Source organism: Xenopus laevis, chromosome 7L (assembly GCF_017654675.1).
Source record: "Xenopus laevis strain J_2021 chromosome 7L, Xenopus_laevis_v10.1, whole genome shotgun sequence".
In the NCBI taxonomy this organism is placed as follows: domain Eukaryota; kingdom Metazoa; phylum Chordata; class Amphibia; order Anura; family Pipidae; genus Xenopus; species Xenopus laevis.
In genome coordinates this window covers 31,380,150-31,398,998 of record NC_054383.1, presented here as the reverse complement: position 1 = coordinate 31,398,998, position 18,849 = coordinate 31,380,150, and the positions used below count along the sequence as shown (strand labels likewise).

The window sequence follows — 18,849 nt, the reverse complement described above, 5'->3', positions numbered from 1 at the left end:
AAATATATGGGTTATTTATTATGTCACATTGCAAACAACTGCCTTTTATTGCTATCCTGAAGGTGTTATATAGATGCGCTATTATATGTAATAAGATGCATGTTCTAACAGTTCACATTGATCATTTTGAATCCTAAATATCTCATATCCTAGTTTTTATGATGCTGAATGAATTGATATTCAATTTCTCCACAACACATTAGCACAGTACAGTTCCGCCTCTCGGCTCAACAACAAAAAAATAAACATCTCAGACAGTGAAATGGTCTATATGCTTAAAAAAACATGAATTATAATTTATTTTCTAATTTAGAAAAAAATTCACAAGTATGTACACACAGCTTTCATACAGCGATGTATTAATCTTCTCTGTATATTGTCTTTGCCCAAACTGAATAAATTACGAGGAATATACAGGGCAGGCAAAAAATAAATCTTTACACATATGAATTCACACCTTTATATATATGTATGTAGATTAACACACTCAGCTATATGTACAAAGACTCATTAACATTTATTCTCATTTATCTATGTATGTGTGTTTATGTGTATATTTGGTTTTTTTTTAATATTTTTACACACACATAGATATATATATATATATATAAGTGTGAAGCAACTTACACAGGGTATGGGGTGCTTATAATAAGTGGAATAATCCGTTTGAGCTGTAGATCTGCTGCTTTACAGTGTGGCACTGAAACAACTTAACCAGGATGAATGAGATTTATGAAGTGAACAGTAGGTAGGTAGGTAGGTGTATTTTTCACATATAATCCCAATAAGTGCCTTTCATGCTAGGCTCAGTACAAGGAGAGCCAGCTATAGTGACATGGCTTGAGTCTCACAGTGGCCCAGAATCAGGGGGTATAGGAGTCCTCAAAGTGGGAGGTGGGGTACCCAGGCTGGCAGACAGTACATGTATGGGTAATACTGGTATGCATGGTATAGAGAGAGAAGGGATGGGCTCAGCATATCGTCAGGGCAATATTGTCTCTGGTCATCCTTTACCAGCACCCTGACTGCCACCTTTCTGGCTGGGACAAGAGAGGACTTTGGTGCTGTCTGGCTGGCAATCAGCTTCCTCTTGGTCTTGTACCTCCGGTTCTGAAACCAAATCTTTACTTGGGTCTCTGTGAGTTTGAGGGCAGCTGCCAGGTCTGCCCTTTCAGGCCCAGAGAGATAACGCTGAAGGCTGAACCTCCTCTCCAGTTCATAAACCTGAGCATGAGAAAAGGCAGCCCGGGACCTTTTCTTACTGGACTTGGGGCTGTCTCCCAGCCTGTCTCCAGAAGGATCTGGAAAAGCACCTGCAAGGCAAAATGGAAGTGTTTATACATCTGTGCCATATAGGTGTAATTAACTTCAGTCTGAAATAGGAACCTCACTTACTGGTTATAGTAGGTATCACTCATGCCATGATGTAGTGACTCTATACATACGATTAACCAAATGCTGTTTTAACAGGCACCATTAGCACCAGCCAGACAATACAAATACCCCCTGTTCATTAGCAAACATCTGCCTCATGTATTCACCTGATTCTGCCCTGTACAAGTGACCCTTTATTCACTCGTGTAGTTACACGTGTCTATATAGATGAAAGCAATATCCATGGAGCCCACACAAATTAATTATTAAAATGAATCATAAACCTAATAATTGGTGGTACTATCATCATCATTATTATAAGTAATACTTATAACAAGTCCTGTTTTTTTTTTTATAATTCCTGCATTCAAAATCAGCTGTAAGTGCTGGGAAGCAACATGCTAAAACTACAATTTCCCTCTTCCAAAAAGGAGTAGAAACACTCACATATTTTCCTACATAGGCTCCTCACTTTCCTTTCTCTTTCCTTTCATTCTACTCTAAATCATCTTTCTAACAGTAGCCTGAGATTCAGACTCTAGTTAAGAGAGCTCTAATATATGCCAAATATTTTTTCTTGGGCTCCAAACATTATGCACCCTGACACACAAAGAAGGCAGACATACTGATAAATAGTTGGATAGATAGATAGATAGATAGATAGATAGATAGATAGATAGATAGATAGATAGATAGATAGATAGATAGATAGCACGGACAGATGATAGAGAGATAGACAGAAAGAAAGATAACTCATGATGATGATGAAGATAGATAGATGATAGACAGAAAGACCGACAGATAAATAGATGATAGATAGAAAGACTTACAGATAAATAGAGAACTCATGATGATGATGAAGATAGATAGATGATTGATAGATAGATAGATAGATAGATAGATAGATAGATAGATAGATAGATAGATAGATAGATAGATAGATAGATAGATAGATAGATAGATAGATAGAGAACTCATGATGATGATGAAGATAGATGATAGATGATAGATAGATAGATAGATAGATAGATAGATAGATAGATAGATAGATAGATAGATAGATAGATAGATAGATAGATAGATAGATAGATGGACGGATAGATGGATTGATAGATGATAGAAAGATAGATGTTCTTGGGTGGGTTTCCTCTTATATCCCATAAAGCAGGAGTGCTCATACTTTACTAATGTGAAGTCTACTTTTAGTGCTGTTGTCCCATTATGATCTACATCCATAAAAGCATCGTTATCATTCTGTCCGTGGAAAATATTACTTAAATATTATATTTATTTATGAGAGAACGTATATTGCTATATTTCACAACGATTTCTTATGTAACCTTAACATAATAAATATGTGAATGAAAAGCATGAGACAGGAGGGTGATTTAGACAAGCTAGTCTTGGGATCTACTGATTACCAGCTAAGGTTTAGTTCACATGAGAAGATTCGGGGAGATTTTGTCGACTGGCGACTAATCGCCTCTTCTTCTGGGCGACAATCTGCCCGAACTACCGCAGCGTGTCTTCCCATCTGATATAATTAAAAGTCGCCTGCGCTAAAGCAACTTTCGTTTTCCAAAGTTGCCTTGTGTGAACTAACCCTAAAGTCTACTGATCTACCTTTTGGGCACCCCTGTCATAAAGGCAAGTTAGGCTGCTGATATAAATATATAAATAAAGGATAAGTACTGCTAGATATATAGATAATAGATATGTAATGACAGAAAGTGACAGGGGTGCCTATAGACACACACCAGAAAGACATAGGGATGCACAGATACAGACAGAGGGATGAATAGATGCGCAGATACAGACATTGGTGCAGACTGATACAAACAGCGGGCAAGTACCATTGGCGGATGCTTCAGTGTCCCGCTCCCAAGGGAAGTCCTCTGTCCCCGAGTCCGTGTCCGTTTTCTCTTTCTCCGGACTCATTGGCGGGTTCTCCACCTGCCCATCATCAGCGCCGGGAGAGTGCGGCGGAGTGATACTATTCCCATCAGTTCTCTTCTCTTTGCCAGTATTGCCCCCCGTGCAGTCCGGACAGGTCCGCGCAAGGATATCCTGTATAGAGAATGAGGTAAGCGGTGAGAGCCCAGTGAGGGACATGTTAGTGCATAGTATCCGATGCACTGGAGAAAGTGTGCGCGCTACTGCGAGAGGAGCAGGACAGGCACCACGTTATCTCTACTCCTGCCACACCAAGAGGGCGGGGCTAGTGTTGACACCCACCGGCATTCAAGCGCCCTGCTTCCCTGCTGCTTGGGACACTCACACCCCTCCTCCCGTCCTTCGTTTTGGGATAGTTTTAGCTGCTATTGCTGTCAGCTCGGAACTCGGCGCTCCAGTGGTACCGGAGCGTCTCTGGGTCATACCAAATAGGTCTGGAATAAAGGGGGGCTGAGGGGAGCTAAGTGCAACGGACAGATTGTTTGATGAATGTGAGAGAGAAGTGATTTTCGGGTCCCAATAACAATATCAATCGATATACATAAGCACAGCATTTTTATGTCTTTTACGCAGCCAGTGCGCAATAATCTATAAATGGCCGCGCAACCAACCCTGTGTGCTTTTATATGGCTCGAATACTATTAATGAAATATACATACTTTATGATTTTATTGTTTTAGCAAGTGGCGTAAAGGCAACGATAGCAGCGTGTGTGTGTGTGTGTGTGTGGAAGGGCGCTGCTGGAATGGTAGGCGCCAGGATATGCGCGCAGTTTGCGCCGTAGGCGGAGAGCAGGGTTGCCAGTTCTAATTTTAAAAACCAGCCCAAGTCAGCTACAAAAGAGCCCAAAACTAGCCGAGTGGCACTTCAAAAGTAGCCCAATAATAGCACAATATATGCAGTGAAAAAAAAGTCTAATTTAGTGAAAATACAATTTTTTAAATTTTAACTGTTTCGTAAATGTTTCCATGAAGAAAAATGGGACAGATTTGGCCGTCACCAGGAGCAGGGGCGCTTTGCCAATGAGGCGAGTTGAGGCTCTCGTCTCAGGCGGCAGCGCCCCAGGTACCAGGGGCGGCAAAAATGGCGCTCCTGGTACTTTAAGAACCGAATTTCTGGTTTTCAAACCGGAAATTCGGCTCTTCTAGCACAGAGATCGCAGTAAGGCTCTCTGCACTAGCGTCCTGGCCCTCTCTGCCGCTATCATGGACCCCATCAGGCGAAAAAAGGCAAACGCACGGGGGAGGGGGAGGCAGCAGCAGGCGGCGGAGGGGCCAGGATTACCCCTGACCAGGAGTGTAACTACAGAGGGGGGTACAGGACGTATAGGGGCACCGTAAGACCCTAATACATATACAATTTCAATAAATATTGGTAAAACAGGTCAACCTCTAGACATCTATGTGGCCAGCAGTTTTTTGCCCCAAAATTGTCTGAAATTGAGGTAAATCACCGGCAAACGCGAGAATGCTTAAAGGGATACTGTCATGGGAAAAAACATTTTTTTCAAAATGAATCAGTTAATAGTGCTGCTCCAGCAGAATTCTGCACTGAAATCCATTTCTCAAAAGAGCAAACAGATTTTTTTTATATTCAATTTTGAAATCTGTCATGGGGCTAGACATATTGTCATTTTCCCAGCTGCCCCAAGTCATGTGACTTGTGCTCTGATAAACTTCAATCACTCTTTACTGCTGTACTGCAAGTTGGAGTGATATCACCCCCCTCCCTTTTCCTTTTCCAGCCAAACAAAAGAACAATGGGAAGGTAACCTGATAGCAGCTCCCTAACACAAGATAACAGCTGCCTGGTAGATCTAAGAACAGCACTCAATAGTAAAAACCCATGTCCCACTTAGACACATTCAGTTACATTGAGAAGGAAAAACAGCAGCCTGCCAGAAAGCATTTCTCTCCTGAAGTGCAGGCACAAGTCACATGACCAGGGGCAGCTGGGAAATTGACAAAATGTCTAGCCCCATGTCAGATTTCAAAATTGAATATAAAAAAGTCTGTTTGCTCTTTTGAGAATTTGATTTCAGTGCAGAATTCTGCTGGAACAGCACTATTAACTGATTCATTTTGAATTTTTTTTTTTTCCCCATGACAGTATCCCTTTAAGAGGGACGGGAGACTGGGGTACAGAGCCCCAAATCTGGTAACTCCTGACTTCTACACAAGTCAGTCCCATTGCATGCTGGGTATTGTAGTCTTACATTAAACTTGGCAGTTGGCAAATTGTTAAACAACAAATTACATTACCCAACATGCATTGGGAGACACAGGCTTGGCACAAGTGCAAAGAGTTTTTTATTGGTACATTTCAGACACCAATGGCGATCCTGTAAATAGAAATAAAGGGAATAAAAGAAGTATATTTAGTGAAAGAGAGGTGTGTGTATATAAATATAAATATATATATATATATACAACATTATGGTTCCCTTTAAAGGGGTATTAACTTTTAGTATGATAGAGAGTGATATTCTGACACAATTTGCAATCGGTTTTCATTATTTGTAGTTTTTGAGTTATTTAGCTTTTTATTCAGCTGCTCTCCAGTTTGCAATTTCAGCTGTCTGGTTGCTAGCCAAATGAACCTAGCGACCATGCATTGATTTGAATAAGATAATGGCATACCGAAAAATAGAAATATAAGTAAAAAAAAGTAGCAACAACAATACATTGGTAGCCTTACAGAGCATTTGTTTTTTTTAGATGGGGTCAGTGACCCCAGTTTGGAAGGGGGAAAGAGTCAGAAAAAGGCAAATAATTAAAAAACTATTTTAAAAAAATGAAGACCAATTTAAAAGTTGCTTAGCATTGGCCATTAAGTTAAGTTAAGAGTAAACCGCCCCTTTAAAATATAATGTGGAACTTAGTAACTAGGTTCCTGGCATTTTGTAAGCTCAGCTTTGTGGACCTAGTAGCACACAAGGTTTTATCTCTGCACAATTAATATTGAGGTACACAGCACATCCTGTAATCAACACCCCTACCCCGCCGAGGCAGGTGCTTGGTGCAGCGTGAGTGCTTTTGTAGGTTTCCAGTCTCCTCTGCATGGAAAATTAATAAAAGTGTCATCCACCACCATTATTGTGAGTTAAGACTTCCACCCATGCTATCACCATGATGAATTAATATTAGAACTGTGTAGAGAAGACTTATTGCAGAGATGAGACTGTTGCATGAAACATCACATGTGATAGATACCTTCTTACAAAACCAGATTTACCCCAATTGGCAGTTAGTGAATCTCCCTACACGACAGCCACACAACTGTCACTTGCTAAGTATACACAAGACAAGAATATAAACCATTAATGAGAATCTGTGGCTTCTCTCCTACCTAGTTCCTCCCTTCTCACACTTGATTTTCAGCTTAATAGGCATAGGATGAAGCCTGGGTGGTCTTCTGCTTTGCAGTTGTCCTTTTGTAGCTTGTCAGCCTGACACACTTTCCAAGAGCCCCATTTATCTCTCATATATGGGCTTCTAAATAGCCCCGCATGCTTGGGTCCATAGAAGACTAACTTGGTGTAAAAAGGTAACTCAGCCATGCAGAGAGGAACACGCTGGAGCTGCAGAGTTTTTGGTACAAAGCAGCCAAAATAAACTGACATTGTTGTTCCCAGCTGTGGTCTGCACTCTCCAATCAGGATTATCTGTACTGGGTTGTATTTGATGTCATCAAGTGAAGGTATAAAAATGTTCAATTTAGCTTTTTTTTAAAAAAATTACAAAGACAAATTTATCAACACTAAAGTCAAATGAGTGAGCATGAACATGTGACTAGAGGGTTCTGTATTAAAGGGGTTGTTCACCTTTAAAGGGATACTGTCATGGGAAAAAAATAAGTAATAATAAATAAATAAATAAGTTAATAGTGCTGCTCCACTGAAATCCATTTCTCAAAAGAGCAAACAGATTTTTTTATATTCAATTTTGAAATCTGACATGGGGCTAGACATATTGTCAATTTCCCAGCTGCCCCAAGTCATGTGACTTGTGCTCTGATAAACTTCAATCACTCTTTACTGTGGTACTGCAAGTTGGAGTGATATCCTTCCCTCCCCCCCCCCAGCAGCCAAACAAAAGAAAATGGGAAGGTAACCAGATAACAGTTCCCTAACACAAGATAACAGCTGCCTGGTAGATCTAAGAACAGCACTCAATAGTAAAATCCATGTCCCACTGAGACACATTCAGTTACATTGAGAAGGAAAAACAGCAGCCTGCCAGAAAGCATTGCTCTCCTAAAGTGCAGGCACAAGTCAAATGGCCAGGGGCAGCTGGGAAATTGACAAAATGTCTAGCCCCATGTCAGATTTCAAAATTGAATATAAAAAAATCTGTTTGTTCTTTTGAGAAATTAATTTCAGTGCAGAATTCTGCTGGAGCAGTACTAACTGATTCATTTTTTTAAAAAAAATTTTTTTTCCCATGACAGTATCCCTTTAAGCTAACCTTTAGTATGTTATAGAATAGCCAATTCTAAGAAACTTTCCAATTGTCCTTTTTTTACAGTTTTTGAATTATTTGCCACTTTCTTCTGACGCTTTCCAGCTTTTTAATGAGGCTCAATGCCCCCCATCTAAAAAACAAACGCACTGAAAGGTTACAAATGTATTGTTATTGCTACTCTTTAGTATTCATCTTTTTATCCAGGCCCCCTCCTGTTCATATTTCAGTCTCTTATTCAAAGCAATGCATGGTTGCTAGGGTAGTTTGGACCCTAGCAACCAAATTGCTGAAATTGAAAACTGGAGAGCTGATGATTACAAACCATTTGCAAATTGTCTCTCCAACTGAACATGAACCTTGACTTCTGACAGGCTGATCTAATCCTTGGAACATTGTAATATTGTGACTGGCTACAATTTAGTTCTTCCCCCACCTATCAGATTAACAGTTAAAAAACAAAACAAATTTACAGTATTCATTGTTCATTCTCCCACTTACATTAAAACACAGCATTAAAAGGTTTGGTCACCTTTAAGTTGCCTTTTAGTATGTCTTAGTTAGTTAGTGGTCTTCACTTTTTATTCCTTAGTTTTGAATTGCCTTTTTCTTTTGGCTTTTTAAAGCTGCCATTGATCAAAAACTATTGTTAAGTTGGTTCAATTTCATAGTAATAATTTGCTTGATTTGTTCTTTTTTATCCCCCTGCCACTAGGGTTGCCACCTGGCCGGTAAAAATGATGGCTGATCCCAATGTTATTAATAGGGAAAAAAGTTAAATATACTGTATAGGAAGGCCGGTATTTTTTTCCAGAAAAGGTGGCAACCCTACCTGCCACTCAACTAAAGACCTTCTCTTTCTGCACAGATTTCTTTATTATTCTATTGTGGAGGTGAGTAAATGGGTGCAATTTGTGGGTTTTTCTGCAAAAGTCTCCATCCAGGCCAGTGCAGGCTGGATTTTCTTTCAATAATCCACATGTGTAATGTATTTCAGCATTTCTGAATGAGGATTGAGAGGGCAGGGTTGAATTTTACAGGGTGATAATATTTATGCAGGAACTGAGACTGAGCTAGTTGGGGAATGCCTGATATTTCAGTGAAGTATTTAACCAGCCGCCAGCTCATTCATTTGCCAATGTCAATTTCTTTTTATTTATTCGTCAAATAACTTACCTATGAAAATAATGACTTTTTCTATGTAAAACAATTTACGCCTTAAAAATATTATACCGTGTGATGGATTGCAGTCATAGCCAGAGTGCAAATCCACTCCCCAGTCTGCTACAGATAGCTTTATACATATACTACTGGACACCCAGGGGCACATTTACTAAGCTCGAGCGAAGTTTAAACCTACCAAGGGACAATGTCAGCCTATGGGGACCTTCCCCATTACTTTTCTAAGGTTTTTTTGATCAAAGGAAAATCCTTCGATCGATGGATTAAAATCCTTCGAATTGTTCGATTCAAAGGATTTCATCGTTCATTTTTCCTTCGATCTTTCGATCGTAGGATTTGCGGAGCCGGCCTAGGGGCACCTGGATAGTAAATTCTGCCCTGCAAATAGACAGAGCAAAGCAGTGTATCATGAGTCGAACCTTCCATAAAAACACTTGGGGGGTCGAGTTCAGTGCACGCTGGTGGTGTAACTACCAGGAATGTGATTGCACCGTGGCCCACACCCCTTTGGTGCCCGCTAGAGACCCAATAGCATCCAGGGTCACTGGGCCAATGAAGCGGTTTGAAAAAACAGTGCTGAACAGGTTACCAGGGAGGGGAATAAGCTGTTCCTCTTAACTTAATTTTTTAAACCAGAAATTTGGCACTTCTAGTGCAAGATGGGGGCCTGAGGGGGGGTGGCATTGCAGGAGCTGCCTCAGAAACAGCCCTGATGGCCGATCTTCAAAAGATTGGGAGCGCTTTTGACAGGGGGTGGGCAGGGAGCAGAGTGCACTTCCTGCTCTGGGCCTACTATTTAGTAGTTATACCACTGGTGCACACCCTTGCCCCCACCCCCTTCTGGCTGAACTGCTCTCTTGCTTATTTGTGGCGGCACCAAATATTAAATCAGAGGAAGGGGCTAGGAAGAGCCATTTCCTAATAGTAGACCCCCCCAACCACAGGAATAGGAGCCCAGACCTCAGGGTCTGCTCTAAGGCAATGACACCATTGGATGACTGTATGGTAGTTATGCCACTAGATCAAAGTCTGTGTTGGCCTATTTGGCTACTAGTATGTCTACTACCAGATCTGCTCATTTGGCAACAGGCAAAATCAGACCCAGATTTGCTTTGGGGCCAATGCTGGGGTGTAACTACAGAGGAAGCTTACCCAGCATATACCGTGCAGCATGGGGACCCAGATTTAATAATAATCAGCCTACTCAGTTGTTCGATCAAACGGGTATCTTTGTCTATGTATAACCAATATAACTACATAATGAGTCTGTATCCAATTTGTGGTGGGTCAGAATCACCCAAAGTACATAGGCTTGATTTGGCAGCCAGCAGAAATGGGCTGTACTTATAAATAATGAACTCAAAGACAAGGGAACCTAATATGAAACCCCAACAGCCAATTGAAATATGAATGCTGCTACAGAATATTTGAATTAGCTGTCCTGAAAATTACACTATATAACGGGCCATTTTATTTTAAAAGATCTTGTTTGTGAGCAGATTTATGCTTTTAAACATCACTATGATTTCTATAAAGCTTGGTTGGGTGGGAAGCCAAAGCATGCACCAATCTGGATCCCAATTCGTTTGATCACCTACTGTGATTGGAGGGGGCATGGACGCACCAAATAGTTTGTTTAAAAACAACAAATAATAGAATCAGCTCGTGTGTAGCTAACAATAGCCACAAGAAGAGACACAGCACCTGTGGATTGTATTGAACCACCTCACTTTTGTGCAGAAGTTTCAATGCAACCAAAAAGAAAAACAATAAAATAAACAAGTCCAGGGGCAAAGTGTCCTCGTGCCATTTCAAGTCAAACTAACCTTGATGGTTTTCCCCCTCCCTAAATCTACTTAACTCTCATGAGCATTAATTTAAACAGAACCGTATTTTTCTGAACAACCTCAAGGACAACACCTGTTTTTTTCTCCCTTCATTCTTCAGAAGCCTCATTTGCAAAGCTTAGGTGTCATGCCATTCACAGAAAGACCTTTCTTTTGTCAGCCACATGTAACGGCTTCAGTGGTTTTCTAAGATAAAATCAATTGAAAGTGTATTTTAAGTGTATTTTGAAGGAAAATGTCGGAGGCACAAGGCGTGTTAAGGAACAGTGTGTTTAAAGAATAAGAGCAAAAACAAATAATCACGAAGCGTATGACTGCCTTCCTCCCCATACACGACTAATGGCAGGAACAGATTCTTATTTGTCCTGTTGAAATAATAGAATTCCCACCCTATTGTGCAAATTTTCAACCTGATTTATGGGCTGAACCTGCATACTCAACTTTCTTTTTGACAAAAATGTTCAGAAGTAACCTTTCCCTGCACAGTGGGCCTCACTGAAGCGAGACAGCCGAAATAATGCAGGAACTCGGTAATCAACACAGAAACTTGATTCTATCACAAACACCTATATCTTAGATCTGACATCTGCTGTGCTGAGGAAACTACACTGCACCTTCTGAGGACATGATGTATGCCAGTCTTGCCGGTTCCACCAAGGGCCACTGATGTGTATTCTGCCATGGCTACAATCCTCAGGGCATCTACCATCCTCATAACAAAAATCTTTTATCACAGGAAGAATGCAGTGTTCCAGAAATGAGGTTTAGACCCACAGCAGCTTTATGTATGTTCAGATCAGTGGCACAACTAGATATTACTGGGCCCCACAGCAAATTATTTTTCAGCCCCCCATCCCCCAAATGTCTACAGGTTGACCTGTTTTACCAATATTTATTGACATTGTATATAAATTAAAGCCTCATGGGGCCTCTATACCTCCTGTGCCCCTCAGCAGCCACAGGGTCTGCTTCCTCTGTTGTTATGCCCCCCGGTACAGATGATTTAAATGATAGCCTGCACAGTGCCCACAGTGCCTCAAATGTTACTGTTTATTTCAAAGGTAATGATCTGTTTCAGTAAAGTGATATAGTGCTCTGATACTGATACTTTGCTCTGTTCAGCTGTAGCATAAGTTTGTTGGAGACTTGTTGCCTTTGCCATGCATGGGAGGGGAGGGTTTAGAGAAAATGTGAAGGTACCACTTGAAATGCTATGAAGTTACCAGACCTCAGACCAAAACATTATTATATAGCTATCATAAAGTATAGTTAGCAGAGTAGTCAACCAGTTAAAGTAGTCTGCAAGATGAATAAAATAGATGTGACTCTGCAGCCCTACTGTTTTTGGGTATACTACATTGTCCCTCAAATGGTCTCAGCAAGGTGACCTTCAGATTCTCTCTAGATCACTCCCTGTCTCCCACTCTTTATACCGTGCATGGATTTGTGTTTGATCTACTGCACTGGACCTGGAATTGGATCTCCTTAGACCAGAAACAGGACACATTTGGCAATACAGAACTGCAACTCCCAGCTTTCCTCTGCGAGCTGACTTGGAGGAGCAAAGTTTTTCAAGATACATATCTCTAGGTAACAGTGGACAAGCATTCTAACAAGATGACTTTTGCAAGCAATGGCCTATATCTTGTACTACTCAGCCCCCATTCCTAAGGGTGGTGGCACACGCTGCTACTTGGGGAGATTAGTCGCTCAACAACAAATCTCCTCTTTTTCGGGCGACTAATCTCCCCTAAATGCCTTCGCACCGGCTAGAATGTAAATCGCTGGGCGACTAATCTCCCCAAGTAGCAGCATGTGCCACCAGCCTAAAGCAGAATACAAAACATTTACAGTATGTGTCTATAAAGGCTACATCATAACACAGGTGGACATCAATTAATCTAATGAGTTTTATTTATCATATTAGTATCAAACATCAGAACTTGACCAAGTAAAAAAAATATTTACCTTGTAGGTAGGAAGGTAGAACCTTACACCCACCAGTTACTTCCCTTGTCAGGGGTCCATTGTAGTTATACGACAGCTGCAAATGGCAGCAGCCTGGTCACCTCACAACATGGCTTAAATTGAAGGGTAGCTGGGAGCCATGGAAATATTCTTGGTTAAAATATCCAAAAGCCCCTGCCCCACCACCAATTTCTCCATGTGGAGCAATGGTCATGTAATTTTTGCTTTCCTAGTATAGTGACTATAACATTGGACTCTGTACCCACTAATAGGAGGCATTATTTAAAGTGTGCACAAGGTACCCAGACTATCTTTATCCAGGCCTTGCCACGAGGTAACTGCCATATTCAGTGTAACGAATGTTTACTGTTGTTTTGACTGCAATGGAAAGGGGCGTCTTTTTGGAATGACAACACATGAATCAGATTGGGCAAGACTGGCCAGTAGAGTTAGTTTTCAGGTCAAACAACAGGATCTGTGCCTGTATGGCCAGTATAAAGAAGACTATACCTTGTCTTTTTTTCTTTATATAAGTTATTGCCTCACTTGAATGAATATGGACTTTCTCTTTGTGAAACCATTGGGTGCTAGAAAATACTGGGACCTATCACTTTACACAAAGAGGAGAGAGACAGTCTGAAACACCTAAGTGGTTGCCAGATGGTTTCAGTTCGAGCTCCACTTGAATGTCCAGCCTTTCGTTATGGCCACCTTAGCTCGTGAAATGAGGACAAATATTGGGGTTTTAGCCATTCTGTGATTGTTTCAAGAATGTCTATGACATATTCTCCCAAAATCTTACCCTAAATGATCTTCATGCTGGGCTTTCAGGTGTATCTAGGAAAGAAATTGGCCATTCTCCCCAATTTTCACCCTAACTGGCTGAGCCATTCCACCACAGTTTGGGGATCACTGCCTAAAACCAAATACATGACTTTGACAAAGAATAGCATGGGCTTATTTATTAAAGGAGAAGTAAAGGTATCATTACTATGATTATAATGACTTGCCTGATGTCCACTAAATATAGCATGAGTGCAGGGTATTTCTGGAGAAGCTCCTCACTGGCAATTTCTTCATCTTCTTCCGTCTTCGTTTTGGTCCAGACAGACGCTTGTGCAGTAGAGTGAAAGGTGAACTTGGACACAATAAACCAGATTTTTCACTCTACTGCACATGCACCTGCCCGGGCCCAGAGAAAAGAACAGGGAACATGGAAGAAGATTGGCACAAATGAGCTACTACAGGAACAACCTGAGCCGGTGCAGTTATAGGAGCAAATAGGAGCAGCAGTCCGGGGTATCAGGTATACAATTATAATCACTGGGAGGTGCCTAACATTTTGCAATCCCCAGTGATTACACCTTTAGTTCACCTTTAATAGGGTAAAGTGCTTGGCTTAAAAAAATAATTCCAGTGAATTTGTGCCAGCAGCAAACAAAGCAAAATTTTGCTCACAGTGTGTTAGGGACAATATAGGTTTCAACAGGGTACAAATTGGCACCTGTGTTTTGCAAGTTAAACTTGAGCCATTCTGTGTGTCACATTGGTGGGCCTTAAAGGAGAAGGAAAGGTCCAAGCCAGTTTATTGGCAACAGATTAGCCACCATAGTGCAAGTTAGAACACTATTTTTACTCTGCAGAATGCTTTACCATACCTGCGTAAACAGCTCTATACACTGTCTCTGTTTGTTTAGGATAGAAGCTGCCATTTAAGCTTGGTTTGACATCACTTCCTGCCTGAGTCTCTCCCTGCTCACATACAGCTCTGAGCTCAGATTACAGCAGGATATGGGAGGAGGGAGGGGGAGAGGAACAAACTGAGCATGCTCAAGCCCTGCCCTGGAGGTTTATGCTGAAAACAGGAAGTCTGATACAGAAGCCCATGTGTACACAATAAAAGGAAAGAAATGTTGTGTATCTTTTGACAGAGGACTCAGAGCAGCTTTATTTTGAGGTTTACTGGTATATTTATAAAGACCTTTCTGATAAAGCTTATTTTTTTTTAACCTTTACTTCTCCTTTAAGAGTATACTTACATGCCCATCTGTTCAGTTATGTAACAAAACTGTGCCAGATCCCCCACAAAAAAATCTTCAGCTATCTATTTATTTTATACTTATTTTCCAGAACTAAAACAACTGTAGAGGAAGCAGCCCCCGAATGTGTCATTTCACAGGAGCAATAAGTTTGTGTGTGGAAACAAGATGCAAAGTGAGCCTTTTACACTACTTTATGCTCACAGTGCCTTGTTGTTCCCCATTCACACAGATAGGCTCAATGTCTGTATTGGTGCTGGGTGCCAGAAAACAGAGGCACAAATGCTTTGTGTATGGCCTGCGATGGTAAATGAGGCCCCATGTTTTTATAAAGAGGAGTGAGATGGAGAAAAACAGACTAATAATGGCAGAGCTACACTGAAAACCACTAATTGTATCAGCCGACTCAGAGTGGCTGAGTAATAGAAGAATATTGACTTTGGGTTGCACAGGATAAATTACTGATGAATCAGGGCTTTTATCCCCTTCCAAAGAGTGTCCAGCTTTTATGATCAGTGTGTTTTTAGCCAGCCTAGAATCCTGCCATACCTGCTTAATTCACTGATTCTCTTACTCTTACTGCTGGTGTAACTGATACATTGATACAGTTCTGGTCACCATTTTCTGGGGAATCTAATCAGTAGGAAATTGCCTTACTTGCAATTCAGCTCTACAGTTAAATTAGCTATCCAAAATATAGATATACTGGACATCCATGGCAAGGATGTTAATTAAAGTAAAATACAACATATTTAGAAGGTTGGGGACATTGTATTAAGGTCATGTGTTATTGTATTACTAAATTATTTATTATTAAAATAAAGCACCCTGTGGCCGCATGCATTTATATGGTCACTGGGACCTTCTGTGACTTTTACTATCCTTATATTTTATGACATAATTGTACAGGTATGGGACATGTTATCTAGAACGCTTGGGACCTGGGATCTTTATTTAATTTTATACCTACTACTATCTACTAGAAAATCATACAAACATTAAATAAACCCAATAGGCTGGTTTTGCTTCCAATAAATTAATTATATCTTAGCTGGGATCAAGTACAAGGTACTGTTTTATTATTACAGAGAAAAAGAAAATAATTTAAAAAAAAATTGGATTATTTGGATAAAATTGAGTCTATGGGAAAAGGCCTTTCCCTATTTCAGAGCTTTCTGGATTGCAGATTTATGGATAACTGATCCTATACTTGTACCTTTTGGTCTATATATTTCACTGATGATATAGTCCTGCTGCATGTAAACGGACAGCATCTACTGCTATATACTATGCTTCTCAAAAATAATCTTCAAATACATTTTTTTGAAAAAAGGCTGAGGTCTTGGACCCACTATAAGTCTACTAAAAATATATCAATTTATCAACCCCAGAAGGATTATTTTGCAATCAACTTGGATTTATACTAGCTACGTTACACAGTTACCCTCAACCACAAGGTACAGAATCATCTCAAAATGAGAAATGGCTTTCCTGTAGCCTGCTTTCTGCATTATAGATCCCATACCTGAGCACATACTTGCATATGAGAGGCTGCCATTATCTCTTTGGGAAGGGTGATCCATTGTACCTACAATTGCAGGAATGAGGGATACCAGCTGTGGGGGGGGGGAGGTCAGCAAGTTTCCTAGAGAAAGCAAAGAAGCGCTTGGGCTCTGATTCATTTGCATCCTGGCTACTGAAGAGGTTGAGAGGCTGCTGCACTAAGCAAAACCTTTATTCATTTAGTGTGTGTGTGTGCCATGTGAAAGAGCTGCATAAGTGCAATACTGAAATACTGATACCTGGAATTTCCATCGCACCATTATAACAGTAACAGTACTGTGACTTGATATCAGATATTCCTTTTCTTCCAGCTCATGAGATCTGCTTCTGCAATATCCCGCGCTGGAATCTCTTCAGCCAGGTCAGCCCAGAGGTACTGCTTTTTGTCTTGTTTTGTGGAGTTTGGGAATGTTTATTATACTCACATTTAAGTTTACTCTTCCTTTGCCATGCTTTCATTTTTACTCAAAACGGCATCTGAAATGTTTGGGCCAAAATTCAGTTTTATCCGAGGATATAGAAGTCTGGGAAAGAAAGTTATAGAACACGCATGCGTGAGAATGTTCAGAGATGTTACCCCCCAGGACAGGATAGATGCAGATGTCTCAAAGAGACCAGATCATCTAGTCTGCAGATGACTAAGAGAAGGTATCCCATGGATATGTTTGGATGGAGTTGTCTCAGAGAAGAGACCTTAGGGCATATTGGGTGGAGATGTCTCAGGGTAAAAATGGGCCTTTGGCAGTATGACTGGAAATATCAACTGTAAACAGACTCCCAAGTACAACTTGTCACATTCAAGGGACCACCAATACAATATAGCTGGAGGTGCCTGAAATAAAAGACCCTGGGCAACATAGCTACATATGTCTTGGAAAAAAACCCCATCTTGGATGAAGAAGTCTCATGGAACTATATCAGCATTTGATGAAGGCATAGAAGCCCTGTGGATATTGGGAACACACAGTGCCTGGTAACCTGATCAAACAATGGTTATCTCTACTACCCAGACTGAAACACTAGGCTGCTAATAAGCTGTTATTTTGCTTCGTTACCTTGATTTTATTCTTTGCAGTAAGTCAAAGTACAGAAGTTTGGCTCAGTAGGGTGAACGCATAGTCTGTATTACAGCGCCATCTTCTGGCAGCTGAAATAACAGAGTTCAGAGACAGGAGATTGATTTAAAATCAAAAACTTGCTAAAGTGATGCCAGGGCATCTGCTCTATGATTATTACACAGCCTACCCTAGGCTATAGCCTAGGGGTCCAGTGTGATAAGAGGCCCATTTCTATTTTCTGTTCTATTGATATGTATTTGCACTGCTGGGTCTGGTCCGGTGCACCTGCTGGGAGAAGAAGGCAAGCGATTCACGTGTGTGTCCAGATGTGGGCAGATCCAGTGATGTTACTGGCACATGCCAAACCTGACACAGCTTTGAGAGCTTGGGTACATGGATCCATACCCAGCAGTAGCCTAGAAGGGGGCCCTATGTGGATGTAGCCTAGGACCCCACATGTCATTAAATTATGTGTAAGGCTGGAAAGCTTAACATTCACTATGTGGGTGGGGTTAGTGGAATAAAGTTAGTGTATTAAGGGCCACATATCTGTCTGCAAACAGACGCTCACATTTGGGTTTACTTGGGTATTTGGTTTATTCTGCGCAAACAATGGCTGTACCACTGCCCCATTTATGTGTGGCTACAAGTACTTCTAAAAATGTTTATCTTAAATAAAAACCTTTGTGCAGCTATTTACTACTATGATACTCGGTTATAGCTTTCAGCCTGGTTGCAAAAAAAAAAAATTAAAAAGTTAAAATGCAACACAGTACTGATGTGCGCACCTCACAGTCCTTTTCGCAGGTGGCGGACGCGTATGGGTTGAGCTCTTCTCCTGCTCTCCCCGCCTGCCACCTGCAACTGCCGCCTTCCATGTTTATAGACACGCGCCTGTCAGAGTGCAGCGTCTGCATCCGACAGTCATGACGCATCGGATAAACGCTGCGACTTCATCCGACATTTCTTTCTCTTACCTTATTTCTGTCACATGCTTTTGTCGCATTACGTCGGATCGCGCTGAAAACGTCCATGTAGTCCTACACTTAAAGGAAGCCGGTTCGCGGGTGAGGGTGGGAGCGGTTGGAGGGAGGGCTGGTGCGGGTCGGTGAAAAACCCCAGCTGCACATCACTACAACACAGGTTGGAACCAAAATATTCTCACTCTGAGCACTAGGTGGCGATGAAACTCTGCTTTTGCCAGGGCAAGACTTTTGGTATAATTCTAGGCAGCAGGTTTTTGGAACTGCGCATTTTATTAGGCTGTCTGTAGTAATAAAATCTGAGCAGTTGCATATAAGTTCTGGCTATCTCATCAGCCAGACACACAATAATAAATGAAATGTTTATATGAACAATAAGAGGCCACTGCACATAGCAGAGAGAATGGATGGTTGGGAATTGT

General features: G+C 41.0%; 1 protein-coding gene across 1 annotated transcript; it reads right to left on the bottom strand.

Annotated features, from left to right (window-relative positions):
* Positions 1 to 275: 275 nt before the first annotated feature.
* Positions 276 to 3,583, bottom strand: nkx3-3.L (NK3 homeobox 2 L homeolog). The gene is made up of 2 exons (XM_018225289.2): positions 3,228 to 3,583; positions 276 to 1,313 (listed from the first exon to the last, which is right to left on the bottom strand). The coding sequence occupies exons 1-2, from the start codon at positions 3,484 to 3,486 to the stop codon at positions 883 to 885; spliced, it is 690 nt and encodes a 229-aa protein (XP_018080778.1). The 5' UTR covers positions 3,487 to 3,583; the 3' UTR covers positions 276 to 882.
* Positions 3,584 to 18,849: the final 15,266 nt, after the last annotated feature.